This window comes from Hypanus sabinus, chromosome 23 (assembly GCF_030144855.1).
Source record: "Hypanus sabinus isolate sHypSab1 chromosome 23, sHypSab1.hap1, whole genome shotgun sequence".
NCBI lineage: Eukaryota > Metazoa > Chordata > Chondrichthyes > Myliobatiformes > Dasyatidae > Hypanus > Hypanus sabinus.
The window spans coordinates 53,373,156-53,389,434 of NC_082728.1; the positions used below are offsets into that span (position 1 = coordinate 53,373,156).

General features: G+C 38.4%; 1 protein-coding gene, 1 non-coding gene and 1 pseudogene across 2 annotated transcripts in view; 2 read left to right on the top strand and 1 right to left on the bottom strand.

Annotated features, from left to right (window-relative positions):
- LOC132380197 (transient receptor potential cation channel subfamily V member 6-like) overlaps positions 1-16,279 on the top strand; it is a 102,399-nt gene that overhangs the window by 60,408 nt on the left and 25,712 nt on the right. Inside the window, exon 10 of the mRNA XM_059948885.1 lies at positions 7,444-7,520. Coding sequence (XP_059804868.1) covers positions 7,444-7,520 — 77 coding nt within the window. The remainder of the gene's footprint in view (positions 1-7,443; positions 7,521-16,279) is intronic.
- LOC132380198 (high mobility group protein B3-like) lies at positions 2,320-2,928 on the top strand (annotated as a pseudogene).
- LOC132380357 (U6 spliceosomal RNA) lies at positions 12,754-12,865 on the bottom strand. The gene has a single exon (XR_009507743.1). It is a non-coding gene; the product is annotated as a U6 spliceosomal RNA (small nuclear RNA).

Consider the following 16,279-nt stretch of genomic DNA (forward strand, 5'->3'; position numbering starts at 1 on the left):
AGTATTTAGGGGCAAGGATGAGGGAGAGTTAGAGGTCAGGGTAGTGTTTAGGGACAAGGATGAGGGAGAGTTCCTGTAATTTGTTCCAGTAAAAGTCTTAAATTTATCCAAAAAGGTTGAATTTTAGAGCAAGACCATGTCGAATGTAAAAAAGTACCAGTTTCCTGGTTACATCGGAAACACTGATCCGATAAATTTGGATTAAATTTTTTTATTTTTTGTGGTGTAATATATAATTGATGTAGAAAATTATACTGCACTAATCTTAACCGAACATTTATTGTATTTGTCATACTGTCAAGGCATAGTCTTGACCAATTTGTTTCTTCAATTTTAATATTCAAATCACTTTCCCATTTTTGTCTTGACTTGTGGACTCCTTGCTTAATTACCTGCCTTTGAATCAAATTATACATGCAAGATACAAATTTTTTGATATTTCCTTTTTGAATTAAAATTTCTATTTCATTAGATTTCGGCAATAACATTGTTTGACCTAATTTTTCTCTTAAATAAGCCCTTAATTGAAAGTAACAAAATAAAGTGTTGTTTGATATTTTATATTTATTCTTTAATTGTTCAAATGACATTAATATACCTCCTTCAAAACAATTCCCTATATATCTAATCCCATTTTGAATCCAATTATATAAAAGTTGATTGTCCATTGTAAAAGGAATAAGTCTATTTTGAATTAAAGATCTCTTTGCTAATAAAGATTTTTTTATCTCATCATCAACATTTATCTTATTCCATAAATCAATCAAATGTTTTAATATAGGAGATTCTTTCTTTTCCCGTATCCATTTAGATTCCCATTTGTATATAAAATCTTCTGGTACATTTTCTCCTATTTTATCTAATTCTATTCTAATCCATGCCGGTTTATCTTTCTCGAAAAAAGATGCAATAAATCTAAGTTGATTTGCTTTATAATAATTCTTAAAATTTGGAAGTTGTAATCCTCCTAGATCAAATTTCCATGTCAATTTTTCCAACGATATTCTGGACATCTTACCTTTCCAGAGGAATTTCCTCAGATATTTATTTAACTCTTGAAAAAACTTCTGGGGTAATTGTATTGGTAATGATTGAAATCTAGGGAATATATTCATTTTTATAGTATTTACTCTACCTACTAATGTTATTGGTAGTGCCATCCATTTTTCAAGATCTTCCTGAATTTTTTTCAAAAGTGGTAAGTAATTTAATTTGTATAAGTTTTTTATATCATTATCAACTCTTATACCTAAATATTTTATACCATTTGCTGGCCATCTAAATTGAGTTATTAATCGACATTGATTATAATCTCCTTTAGTAAGAGGCAAAATTTCACTTTTATCCCAATTTATTTTATAACCCGATATTTTCCCATATTCTTCTAGTCTATAAGATAATTTGCGTAGTGAATGTAATGGATCTGTTAAATAAATTAAAACATCATCAGCAAATAAGTTAATCTTGTATTCTTCCTGATTAACTCTGAAACCCTTAATATCTGGGTCCATTCTAATTAATTCAGCTAATGGTTCTATTGCCAACACAAACAAAGCAGGTGATAGTGGGCAACCTTGCCGAGTTGATCTTGTTAACTGAAATGATGTTGAAATTTGACCATTTGTCACTACTTTAGCTTTGGGATTAGTATTTAAGGTTTTAATCCATGGTGATATTGAAGGGATAAAACCGAAACTCAAACTAAATAAGTATCAGAAAGAATTTATAAAAATTGCACTGGCAGTAGCCAAAAAAGCTATTGCAGTTACTTGGAAATCGGATTCACATTTAAGTATAGATTCTTGGAAGAAAGAAATCTATGGTTGTATTCCATTAGAAAAAATTACTTATAATTTAAGAGATAAATATGAAACATTTTTGAAAATTTGGAGCCCTTATTTACAAAAGACAGGATTAAATATATAGATGCTTTTAAGATGAAACAATTGGTTACTAGGGGAAAGAAATAAATATACATATTAAAATTATTACGAACTCCATGGAGCATGTGGAGATCTTCCAACCACCAGGCATTCTTTCTTTCTTTCTTTCTTTCTTTCTTTCTTTCTTTTTTTTTCTCTAAGGGGTAGTTAGGGGGGAGGGGTTAAGGGGAGGGGGTATGGGTTATATACATTGTTTTTTTCATACTTTGTAATCATTTAAAAATGCAATAAAAAATTATTTAAAAAAAAAAAAGGATGAGGGAGAGTTAGCGGTCAGGGTAGTGTTTAGAGTACAGTGATGCGGGAGAGTTACAAGTCAGTTTAGTGGAGAGTGAGCATCCACCATCCGACCGAGTGTCCATTGGAAAATAGCAAGATGGCAAAACGTGACCCTAAGAAGCCACGAAGCAAGATGTCCTCCTATGCTTATTTTGTTCAGACATGCCGTGAAGAACACAAGAAGAAGAGTCCTGGTAAACCGGTTAACTTCTTGGAATTTTCTAAAAGATGATGGAAGACCATGTCCAGCAAAGAGAAGGCCAAATCTGAAGAACTGGCTAAAGTAGATAAGGCACGCTATGACTGGCAAATGAAAAATTATGTGCCAACCAAAAGTAGTAAGAAAAAGAAAGACCCCAATGCACCAAAAAGGCCTCCATCTGGATTCTTCTTGTTTTGTTCAGAACATCGACCAAAAATCAAGGCTGTGAGTCCCGGTTTGTCTATTGGTGATGTCGCAAAGAAGCTTGGTGAACTGTGGAATGCATGCAATGAGGAGGAGAAGAAGCCATTCAATAGCAAGGCTTATAAGCTGAAAGAGAAATATGATAAGGACGTTGCTGATTATCGTGCCAAAGGCAAAGTGGATGGTGCAAAGAAACCCCCTGCCAAGAAGGAGGCATATTGTGATGATGATGAAGATGATGAGGAGGAGGAAGAGGAGGAGGAGGAGGATGAAGAAGATGATTAAGATGTATATTTGCCTCTGCATAATTACTTGCTATGTAACTGAAAGCATTTAAACCCTGTTACAAGTGTTGCAACCTTTTAATTTTGTAATTTGGTGAGTATATGGTCTAAGGCAAAAAGTTTTAAACTGTACAGGCCTTTTTGTAATATTCACACTACAGAGGTGAACATTGAGCTATTAACTCCTCTTTCTATAAACTCGCAATTTCTTGTACAGAAGGGAGATTTAACTGGATTAAAATGTATTTATGTGGTGTTTTGTGTTTAAGTGCAGTATAGTTTAAAGTGCCGTTGTAGCCAATTCAATTTGAGATTGCTGTAAGTATGAGGAGAAATGAAGCAATCAAAGTTTAAAAAAAAATCAGAGTTGTCAGTAGGTATTTGAAGCCTGCCATGCTTGTAACAACATCACTGTGTCTACTATACTAGACCTATCATACAATGCGCTTTTGACTTCATTCAGGATTTAAGCTATGTTTATTGAAGCAAAATAGCAAGATGGCAGCCACACTCTGGTAGTAACTACAATTAACAAGACCTGTTGGATAGGAAAAGGAGGTAATAATTTAACATTGGCCTCCTGTGCCTACACATAGATGATTTCTGCTGCACTTCCAAGGGGTTTATAGAAAGCAAAAGCCAAATCCAAATGGCTGTGAAAGGGCAAATGAATCTTCCTATTTCTGCAAATTGATTTTCATTTGTGTATTAAGAATAGAATTGCTCCATTAAAATAAAATGTTTTGTTTTGAGACTAATAGACCTACTGTGTCTAGGTAATATGCATCCTCTTAAAATGTTTGCAACTTTACAGTTGGTGCAATTTGGGAACAATTGAGCATGATGCTTTAAAACTTTCCTTTTTATATATTTAAAAAATCAACATTAAATGTTGTTTGTGGGGCTACATGACCCTGCCTAAATACTGGCTCCCAGTGTTGCTTCATTAAAATCCTAGTGACAACCCTGAACATTCTGTACTTCAAATGATCTTGTAACTAAGGTATATTTTCTTTTTTGTATGTTTAATATGCTAAAATGTGTTTTGAAGTAAATAAAACTGGATTAAATTTGAAAAAAAGTCAGTTTAGTGTTTAGGGACAGGGATGAGGGAGAGTTAGAGGTCAGGGTAGTAAATGAAAAGCCTGGACTTCAAGTCCAGGTCAAAGCGCTCCATCAGTGTTCCAGTGTTATGTTGCAGGTGTTGAGACCAGTGATCCCTAGCGAAAGGTAGAGGCCCAAAGGATTCATGATGACCTGGGTCACTGCCGTCAAAGGTCTGTACCAGCCCAGAAGTTGAGACTTGAAGGTCAGTCCCATAATGTCAAGTTCTGGGTCTAAGCCTGAAGGTCAAACCTTTGATTGGCTAGTTCTGGGACAAAGTCCAACTGTTACATACCCTGTAACTGGGTCACTTACCAGCAAAGATAGAGAGGTCCGTTGAAGTCTGATGGTACTATTTTTAACAGTATTTATTGATAAAAATACACAAAAATAATATCAATGCAAACATACAGATAATATACGTCGTCAATACTAAATTTAAAAGTGCGGGTATAATAATAATAAGAAATAGCTCTATCGTTGTCTAGGGGATAACGTATTGTCCGATGGAAATATAAAAGTCACTTTAGTTCATTCAAGCTTTTGGTTGGAGAGAGAGATGGAGGTTTAGAACTTGCCCGGTTTCCGTTTTATGATGTCGATCCTTCAAAATGGCATCGGTGGTGATCTCTTCCTTAGCTAAGCCGCCTTCCGTGATAGGGCCTCAATCCCGGGGCAACGGGAAAGGACACACGTGGGCCCTCCACCGGCTGTCGCTATTAAACGCTGTCACGGGACTTCTAGCGTTTCTCCTGGTGCGTGTCAAGGGGCCGTTCCCCAGACCCTCTTTTATCCCCACTCACAGGGTCTCAGATGTCAATCAGGGTGGAATGATGCCATCCCCCAACCAGCCCACGTTGCCTGAGGGCTTCCACGAAGCACAGTATTCAATACACAATTCCGTCTTCAAGAGACAATGACCTGTTCCGTGGCTTTGTATCGCTGAGGGCATTCCAAATGTCTCTCTCTCATTTCCTGGGTCTCCTGACCTGACTTAATAGTGATCTTGCAATTCTCAAAAAGGAGGAGGGGCACAGGTGTAACACAAGGCATTATGTCTATAAGTCTGAGAATCTGGGGCAAATGACTGTAGGCCCAGAGTCAATCTGTCTTGGGGTTGGAGGCCTGCTTATGTGTGTAAATTGGTGGGCGGGTTGAGAGGGAGGTGAAAAGGGCTTGTTTTGTTGTTGTCTTGTTTTGTTTTGTTGTTGTTGCTGCTTTTGTTGTTCTGCAGAACACTGTGGGTGTGCGATGTTAGCAACTCTAATGGGCTGACCCAGTACATCCTTGTGTGTGCAGGTTGTTAATGCAAATGATTCATTGCACTATATGTTTTGATCTACATGAGATAAATAAGTCTGAATAAATCTGAATCTAATGGATGGATAAATTATTGATCCCAAAGGAAATTACAGTGTCACAGTAGCAGTACAAGTGCAAAGATATACAAATATTAGAAGAGAAGTAAGAAAGAGTAAAAAAATAAGTTACCTCAAATGGTCTAACAGAAGGGGGTCATCACTTCCCTGGCTATAGGTTGACTCATTACAGACCCTAATGGCCGAGGGTAAGAATGATTTTGTATAGCACTCTTTGGAGCAGCGCTGTTGTCTTAGTTGTCTTACTAAAAGTGCTCCTCTGTTCAGTCAAGGTGCCACGCAGAGGGCGAGAGACATTGACCAGAATTGTGAGGATTTTCCATAGGGTCTTTTGTCCCACCACAGCCTCCAGTGTGAGTCTTATTACAGAACCAGCCTTTCTAATCAATTTATTGAGCCAGTTGGCTTCATCTGCATTGATACCATTGCCCCAACACCCCAGCACAACTAATCATACAAATAAGCTCCTATAAAGCCTATTGTTTCTTTTCTGGTGTTGGCTGAGGGATTCTTATTAGCCAAGTTGCTGAGCAGATACTTCCTTTTTCCTGATTCCAAACGAGCTGAAAATGAAAACTTGCCCTGAGTTACCAGAGGATAGCCAATGTAGATTCCTGTTTAAGAAAGGCTCTAAACGTAAACCAGGAAATTATAGGCTGGTGAGCCTGACATTAGTAGTGGGAAGGTTATTGGCAGTAATTCTAAGGGACTGGATATATAAGTATTTGGATAGACATGGGCTGATTATGGTTTTGTGCATGGTAGTTCATATCTAACTTACAGAGCTTTTCAAGGAAGTTACCAGAAAAGATGATGAAGGCAACACAATTGATGTTGTCTACATGGCACTTGACAAGGTCCTGCATTGGAGGATGGTTAAGAAGGTTCAGGTGTTTGGCATTCAAGATGAAGCAGTAAATTGGATTTAGACATTGGCTTTGTGGGAGAAGCCAGAGAGTGGAAGTAGATGGTTATCTCTCTGACTGGAGGCTTATGACAAGTGTAGTGTGACAGGGTGTAGAGGTGCTGGTACCATTGTTTTTTGTCATCTTTATCAATGATCTTGATGATAATGTGGTTAACTGGATCAGCAAACTTGTGGATGACACGAAGATTGGGGGTGTAGTTGACAGCAAGAAAGGCTATCATGGCTTGCACAGGATTTGAACCAGCTGGAAAAATGGGCAGAAAAATGGCGGATGAAATTTAATGCTTACAAATGTGAAGTGTTGCACTTTTGGAGGACCAGCCAGGGTAGATCTTATACATTGAATGGTAGAGCACTGAGAAGCACTGTAGAACAAAGGGATCTGGTAATATAGGTCCATCATTCATTGGAAGTGGCATTACAGTGAGATAGGTTTGTAAAGAAAGCTTTTGAGACATTGGCCTTCATAAATTAATGTACTGAGTACTGGAAATGTGATGTTATGTTGAAGTTGTATAACACATTGGTGAGGCCCAATTTGGAATATTGTATACAGATTTGGTCACCTATCTACAGGAAAGATGTAAATAAGGTTGAAGGAATACCAAGATAATTTATAAGGATGGTGCTGGATCTGGAGGACATGAGTTATAAGGAAAGACTGAATAGTATAGAACTTTAGTCCTTGAAATGTAACAGATTGAGAGCAGATTTGATAGAGGTATACAGAATTATGAGTGGTAAAGATAGGGTAAATGCTTTTTCCATAGAGGATCTAAATCAGAGGTCATGGGTTAAAGGTGAAAGGTGAAAAGTTTAAGGGGAACATGAAGGGAAACTTCTTCACTCAGAGGATCGTTAGAGTGTAGAATGAGCTGCCAGCACAAGTGGTGCATGAAAGTTCGATTTCAATGCTTTAGAGAAATTCGGATGGGCAAATGGATGGCAGAGGTATGGAAGGATATGATCTGGATGCAGGTTGATGGAAGTAGACAGTTTAAATGGCTCAGCATAGACTAGATAGGTCAAAGGACCTGATTCTTTGATGTACTTTTCTATGACTCTGAGATATCAAGAAATAACATTTTGTTAGATGCTTATTTTAATTATCTCTCCACAGATTGTTGATTTTTTACGGTATAAAACATCAGGGTATTTTGGGAAAACTACTCTTGGAGGCCCATTTCATGTTATAATGTAAGTATGATAACAATACCATTTTAATTATGCTGGTGTTAGTGTGTTGTTAATTGTAATATTTTTTTTACAATTCCTTTTTTAACATTTTGTCCTTCAAGCCATCCTCCATTGATGGCCATGTCAGGTTTCATAGTCATCTCAGATGGTCGTTCTTCTTGTAGGATGTGCCAAGTTGCTTTGTTCTGGAATGTAAAGACCATAAGGGTGATGGAAATAAATTCAATAATAACTTCCCAAAAAAGAAAATTGGATATACAAACATTGTATATTTGAATAAAAATGTGTACTTATTAAGAGTATGATGCACTGGATTGGTCCTTCTTAAATTTTGATCAAACCATAACAGCAAAACAGAATTCTGTAAATTTCAAGAACTGTTCTCTGATTCTTCCTCTCTGTGTAACCACTCTTTCATTTATCTATTTTGTAGGAAAAGCCTGAAGCTGCCTTGCCTATCCATCTTTTGATTCTCTGTTCCTAAAATGTCCTGTCTTTCCCCACCTTTAAAAGCTTTTTTCAAGTTACTGCTTTCATCTCCTTCCCAAATTTCTCTTCTTCTCTTTTTGTGCATTCCACAGTGCATTGTTCCCAATTTATCCATCTTAAGCCATGAGACTTATTTCTCTCTCTCATTACCAGTTTTTCTTCCATCTGTCTCTCCTTCCCTTACACGTTTTTGACTCTCCCCATTCTTTTACTTTATCCTGCTTTATACTACCTTCTGCTCATTCTTTGACTCTTGCTTCATGTATCCCTTCACTCATTAAATATTTCCCATTGGAAACATACAAAAACAGTGCTTGGTATCTTGGTATACTATTCCATTAGACCATGGACTGTACAAGGTTAGTTTCATAACCCTTATAAACCTACATAATGGTCAAACTCAGAGTAGATTAATTATCAAAGTATGTCACCATATAGTACCTTGAGATTACTTTTCTTCTAGGCATTCATAGTAGAACAAAAAATATAATAGTCAATGAAAAACCACATGCAAAGACCAACAAACATCCAATGTACAAAAGAAGACACATTACGCAAATATAATAAATAGATAAGCATAGATAGATAGATAGATAAAGAAATAGATATGATAAAACAAAACTGAAAACATTGTAGAGTCCTTGAAAGTTAGTCCATAGGTTGGGGAATCAGTTCAGAGATGAAGAGAGTGATATTTTCCATGTTGGTTCATGAGCCTGGTAGTTGAAGGATATGAATTGTCCCTGAACGTGGTGGTGTTCAAAGTTCAATGTATTTTTTTAAACAAAGAATGTATACCACCTTGAGATTTAATTGATTCAATATAATCAATGAAAAAATACACACAAGCAAAGACTGACAAACAACCAATGTGCAAAAGAAGACAAACTGTTCAAAAAATACAATAAATAATTAAGTAAATAAATAATACTGAGAACACGTATCATCGAGTCCTTGAAAGTGAGACAATAAGTTGTGTATCTGTTCAGAGCTGAAGTGAGTGAAGTTATCCATGCTGGTTCAGGAGCATGATATTGGAATGATAATAACTGTTCTTGAACTGTTCCTGTGGGATCTAAGGCTTTTGTACCTCCTTCCTGATGGCAACTGGATCATGGGGGTCCTTGATAATGGATGCTAATTTCTTGTGGCGGTTCTCCTTGTAGATAAACTCAGTGGTGGGGAAGGCCTTTCCTGTGATGGACTGGACTGTATCCTCCACTCTTTGGGCATTGGTGTTTTCATACTAGCTGTGATACAACCAGTCAGGATACTCTCCACCATTCATCTATAGAGGTTTGTCAAAGTTTTAGATGACATGCTAAACCCTAGAAAGTAGAGTCACTGTCATGCCTTCTTTGGGGTGGCATTTATGTGCTGGGTCCAGGCAGATCCTCTGAAGTGATAACGCCAAGGAATTTATAGTTACTGACCCTCTCCACCTCCATTTTCCTAATGAGTACTGGCTTATAGACCTCCTTTTTCTTCCTTCTGTGGACAATAATCAACCCTTTGGTTTTGTCGAGTGAGAAGTTGTTATGACACCATTCAACCACATTTTCAGTCTCCCTCCTATATGCCAATTCATACCACCTTTGAATCATCCAACAACACTGGTGTCATTAGCAAATTTAAATATGACATTGGAGTGTACTTTGCTGATGGTGATTGTGGAGATGTTGTTGTCAATCTGTACTGACTGGGATCTGTAAGTGAGCAAATAGAGGGAACAGGGAGGTATCAAGTCTAGGTTTTGGAGCTTAGTGTTGAGGGGATGATAGTGTTGAATGCTGAACTGTAGATAATGAAGAACATATGGATGTATGCATCTTCATTATCCAGATGTTGCAGAGTTGCATTAAGAGTGAGTGAAATAGCACCTGCTGTTGACCTTTAGAGACAGTAAGCAAACTGAAGCGGGTTCAAGTCATTCCTGAAGGAGGCGATGATATGCTTCATGACCAACCTGTCAAAGCACCTCTTCACAGTATGTGTAAATGCTACTGGGTGTATAGTCATTGAGCAGGTTACCCTGTTCTTCGTGATGCCTGCTTGAAGCAGATGGTTACCATAGGCTGCAAAGTGAGAAGTTAAAGATGTCAGTAAACATCCAGCCAGTTGATTAGCAGTGGTCTTTAGTATTTAGAGGATTCTCTCCTGTCTGCCTCAGAGACAAAAGTCGCAGGGTCATCAGGGGCTGTGGGAGTTCATGAAGTTGTCTTCATGTTTTGTTGGTCAAAGTGAGCATAAAAGGTTTTGAGCTCATCTGGGGGTGAAACATTGTTGTCATTTATCTCGCTTGTTTTTGCTTTGTTGGAGGTGACAGCATTCAAGCCCTGCTGCAGCTGTCAAGCATTCTTCTGTAATTCAGTTTTGGTCCAGAATTGCCACTTTGCTTGTGAGATGGCACATATACTGTTAATTATTAACATCCATTTTGATATTGCCAGCTTAAACTCCCCTCCTTCCAATCACACTCAATGATGTGGCCAGTGTTTTGAAGCACATCGATCCAGATTTTCAATCCCTATGTGTGGACATGGCTTCTAGGTATCTGCCCAAATAATCTCACTCTAGTTTTTAATTTTTGTGCAATAACAGAAAAATTACTCTAACTGAATTTGTGTTACCAGATTCTGAAATCATTATAAATTTATCAGTTGGATTTCTCCTAAAGTCTGTACTCAACAGAGTTCAAGCCAAGTCTGTGATCATACAATCATAGTTTAAGCAGTTTTAGCTCGTCATACTTTGGTGAGTCTGCATTTCACCTGCTCAATCCTCCTAGAGTCACAATGAAGAAACAGTGCAATAACTTCAATAGGTCCAGCTAGACTTTTAGATGAGTATTGGTTAACTATCACCATTTTCATTTCAGCTCCTTTGAAATGAAGTACAATTTTCTATTAGCATGTTCATACTTGCAAATAGGTTTCCATGACATTACCCTCATCATGAGAAGACTCCCTCACCATGAACACTATTTCACTTTTATGTTGCTCTCCTTTTGCTCTACATATTTAATTGTGTATTTACCGTAAGTATCAGTTTTAATATTACTGGCATATCTCATGAAATTTGTTGCTTTATGGCATTGAAAGACATAATTGTCATAAGAGGACAGGAGGCTGGACCCAAATGCAGGACACAGGCACTGAAGTACTAGGGGCAGGACGGGAACAACTAAATGATAGACAAGATGTGGTGACTGTGGTGTGCATGAGAGACATGATGTTCAAGCTTATTCTGGGGTTCTGGGAGAATCTTAGAGTTTGGGCAAGGAGGATCCCAGAGTTCAGGCAAGGAGGATCCCAGAGTTCAGGCAAGGAAGGATCCCGGAGTTCGGGCAAGGCAGGATCCCGGAGTTCGGGCAAGGCAGGATCCCGGAGTTCGGGCAAGGCAGGATCCCGGAGTTCGGGCAAGGCAGGATCCCGGAGTTCACTGGACAGGCGGCATAACTCCTAGGCAGGGCCCGGACCTCCCAGGCAGGAACACGGGGGCCTGAGCAGGTTGCGGGGCACCTGGGTAGGTTGCGAGGCACAACTCATCGGCAGCGAGGGATGGAAAGGGGCAGAGTCCCCCACCGGGCAACAGCAGTCCAGCCAAGCTTGCCCGATGGAGGCAAGGGATAGGAAGGGAACTAGGACCAGGGTGACTGCCAGACTTACTCGAAGAACTCATCTTTAATGAGGGGAACTCCAAGCCAGGGCAACCAGAGGAACAGCGTAAGCGGGATAACACCCTAACTCCACTCAGTCCCAGAGCCCCCTATTTACACCACCAGCCGATGGGCATCAGGTGCGCCTCCTTGAGCCCCAACAAGCCACGATGATCCACAGGTGTGACTAATTGGGCTGAAGGGAGAAAGGAGGGATGGCTACAAGACCCGGAGTCCAGAGTCCGTGGACTGGATCAGGATCCGGAATGCGGGCTCCGGACCGGACAGTAACATTAATAATTTTTTAAAAAACTATAAATTACAATAAAATAATGTATAAACAATTAAGTAGTGCAAAAAGAGAGCAAAAAACAAAGTGAGGTCTGTTCATGGGCTTATTGTCCAGTCGGAAATCTGGAAGACACAAAGTATACTGCAGATGCTGTGGTCAAATCAAGACGTACAAACAAGCTGGATGAACTCAGCAGGTCGGGCAGCATCCGTTGACTGCTCCTTTCATCCAGCTTGCTTGTACGTCGAGATCTGGAAGAAGCTGCTCCTGAAATATTGAGATTGTGTTTTTAGGCTCCTGTACCTTCTCCCAGATGGTGCAATGAGAAGGGCATGCCCTGGGTGATGTGGTCTTTAATAATGAATGCTGCTTTTTTGAGGCATTGTTTATTGAAGGTGTCTTTGATGCCAAGGAGGCCCATGACGGAGCTGGCTGATTTTGCAACTTTCTGCAGCTTTTCCCAATTCTGTGAAGTGGCTCCTCCATGCTTGATGATGAGGCAATCACTTAGAATGCTCTCCATGATATATCTGTAGAAATTTGCAAGAATCTTTGGCGATATACCAAGTCTCCTCAACTCTTAATGAAATATGGCCACTTTTGCGCCTGTTTTGTAATTGGATCAATATGCAGATAGATCTTTAGAGATGTTGCCATCTAGGAACTTGAAACTACTCACCCTTTCCGTTTCCAGCGACGTCATTGTCAAGAATGGCAGCTTAAGTCACTAACTCCTCCGGAAAAATGCATATTAAGCCCCGTTAACCCATCAAATATAATATTTTTATTTTTTAAAAAATATGGTATGGAACGCTTCACGAATTTGTGTGTCATCCTTGTGCAGGGGCCATGCTAATCTTCTCTGTATCGTTCCAATTTTAGTATATGTGCTGCCGAAGTGAGCACAAATATAATATTTTTTGAAAAATATTTGAACTGAAAAGAGGGGCAAGAATGAGGAAAAGGAATGGAAATAAAAAAAAAGCGACACTGGAGCCTGCGTCCGAGAGGACTGCAGCGAGCGTCTCTCCTACCCAACCATGTGCTAGCAAGGCGGACGCCAGGCCTTGTTCAGGCAAAGCGGCAAATCTGTTTGAAATCCTGAAAGAGATAATGGAGGTCCAGAAAGAAATAGAGCAACAGCTCCATGATGTTAAGTCAGAGCTCACCAGTGTCAATCAAAAAATAGCGGTGGCAGAGACTCAAATTGAGAAGGTGGAAGATCACGTTCAAAACATGGAGCGGATACTGAGTAAGACAATAAAAATATTACATCACCAAGAAGGTAAACTGCTTAACCTGGAGGGAAGATTACAGTGGAAAAATATCAGAATCTACAACATTCCCGAGGGTTCGTCTATGACAGAGTTTGTCGGGAAGTTACTGCAGGACGCGCTCGATCTTCCCCCGGCTATGGAGCTGGAAGTCAAAAGAGCCCACTGCGCATTAGTCCCGAAACCTACCCAGGATAGAAAGCCATGCTCAATAATAATTAAATTCCTTTGGTACAGCACCAAGGTAGAGATTCTACAAAGGGCCTGGGGCAAGAAGAGAGTGTTTTTAGAGGATAAATTAATATATTTCGACCAATATATTTCGACCCTGCGATCCTCCAAAAATGCAAAGAATACTCTGAAGTAAAGTGAGTACTAAAGCAAAATAAGATTAGATCTCAAACTCCGTACCCTGCTAAACTTCGAGTGTTTTATGACAATGGGACACGGTTGTTCCAGACAGTGGAAGAGGCGACTACAGACACGAAGGCCAGAGGGTTGCCCGTCAGCGTGACCAAAACAAGGGAAAGCCTGGCTGAGGAATTATCCTGCTCTGCTTGGGAAATAGTGCGAGAATCGAGAAGGCAGGAGACGGGAGGAGGCTGAGAGAAATATATCAGGAAGAGACCAGGAGTTTCCCAAAGACAGTCCTCACCCCCTTCAGAAGAGCCATCAGGTTTGGCTAACTTTTAAAATGTTGAGAAGCTAAACGGAAGCAAAAGTACACAGCAATATACCTATCTCGAGAAATACATTATAATGTGGATTTTATATTACTTAGTTGTTATTCTTTAATCGCTCACTTACTTCTTTTTCCCCACCAAAATGAGAATATATATATGTGTATGTGTGTAATATGTGTGTGGTGTGTGTGTATATATCTACTAGAGACCTCAGCCTTGGAATCACATGTTCATTGCCATTTTTGTTATTTGCGTTTCTTGGTTCTTATTTGTTCAGGGAGTAGATCGATTCAGTTTTATTCTAATTTCAATGATACATTGACAGATAAATACAGATGGCTAAGGACAAGGTAAAATTAATTTCTTTTAATGTAAATGGGCTATTAAATCCAATCAAATGTAAGAGAATTTTATCCAAAATGAAAAAAGAACAAGCCCATGTAGTATATTTACAGGAAGCTCATTTAAGTGATAATGAGCATAAAAAAGTAAAGAGAATGGGCTTCACTAATCTGTTTTTCTCCTCATATAAATCAGGACATAGAAGAGGAGTTGCTATTCTTATCTCAAGTAAGCTAAATTTTGAAAAAAGTATTTTGTAAAAAGAGGGGAGATATATTCTGGTAAGGGGGAATATAGAGTGCAATTCAGTTACACTATTGAATATATACGCACCCCCGGGAAGTGATATTGGTTTCTTTCAGAAAATTACTGATATTATGGTAACGGAAACAGAAGGTCTCCTGATATGTGGGGGAGACTTAAATTTACAATTACGACCAAACTTAGACTCTTCCAATAGAAAAACCTATGAAACAAAATCTTTACATAAGAAAGTCAATACACTTTTTGTGGATGTTGGTTTAATTGATATATGGAGGGACCTTTTCCTTGACAGAAGGGGTTACACTCATTATTCTGCTCCCCATTCTGTATATACAAGAATAGGCTATTTCATAACATTTGGAAAAGACAAAGACAAAATAAACACCTGTGGAATTGGGACAATAGATGTAAGTGACCATGCACCTATATATTTATCTGTTGATTTTGACCTACAACCAAAGAATACTATTTGGAAACTAAATTCAAGTCTACTCAATGATCCATACTTTAAGGAACAAATTAAAAAAGAAATTGGTCTCTACTTAGAATTTAATGATAATGGAGAGGTTTCACCTCCCATTTTATGGGATACTCTGAAGGCAGTCTTAAGAGGGAAAATTATAGCGATATCTTCATATAAGAAAAAAAATAAGGAATAAAACATTAGAGGAATTACAAAATAGGCTGAAGGAACTAGAGAAAAAACACAAATTGAATTTGGTACAGGATACATTAGAGGAAATTGAAAGAATTAGGAATGAAATAAATAATTTGGCTACACAAGAAATCAGGAAAAACTTAATGTTTCTGAAACAGAGACATTATGAAAGTGGATCGAAATCTATGAAAATACTGGCATGGAAACTGAAAAAAAGATAGCAGAAAATACAATTCATAGAATTAGGGACCCAAGAATGAAAATGATAAAAAATAAGCTTAGTGAAATTCAAGAAGCTTTTGAAGTGTTTTACAAAACCCTATATTCCAAAGTTCCAGGGGGAAGCATAACCCAAATTGACATTTTTCTGAATTCTCTAGAGTTACCCTCTTTAAGCGAAGAACAAAATAGAAGAATGACTGCTGACATAACTGAAGTTGAATTAAAAGCTGCAATTAGTAGGCTTAAGTTAAGCAAGCCACCAGGATCAGATGGGTATACGGCAGAGTGGTACAAAGAATTTAAAACTGAGTTAATTCCTGTTTTACTCCCCACATTGAACTGGGCTCTAAAAAAGGCACAAATGCCACCCAGTTGGAAGGAAGTGATAATCTCAACTATACTGAACCAAGGCAAGGATAAAATGGAATGTGGGTCATTTAGACCAATATCCATTCTTAATGTAGATTATAGGTTACTTACCTTCATCATGGCCAAACAATTAGAGGAGTTTCAACCCATACTGATACATAACGATCAGACAGGTTTTATACGACAACGCCAGACACAAGATAATATACGAAGGACAGTTCACATTATGGATCATATACAAAAAAATAAAATTGAAGCAATAGTGATATGTGTGGATGCTGTAAAAGCATTTGATTCGGTTAATTGGAATTTTCTTTACAGAGTTTTACATAGATTTGGTTTCCAAGACACAATTATTAAAGCTATACAGACACTATATGACAATCCTACTGCTAGGATTAAAATCAATGGATATTTATCTAATAGTCTTATCCTAGAAAGGGGCACAAGATAGGGTTATGCATGGTCATCACTACTCTTCACATTATATCTGGAAGCATTAGCTCAA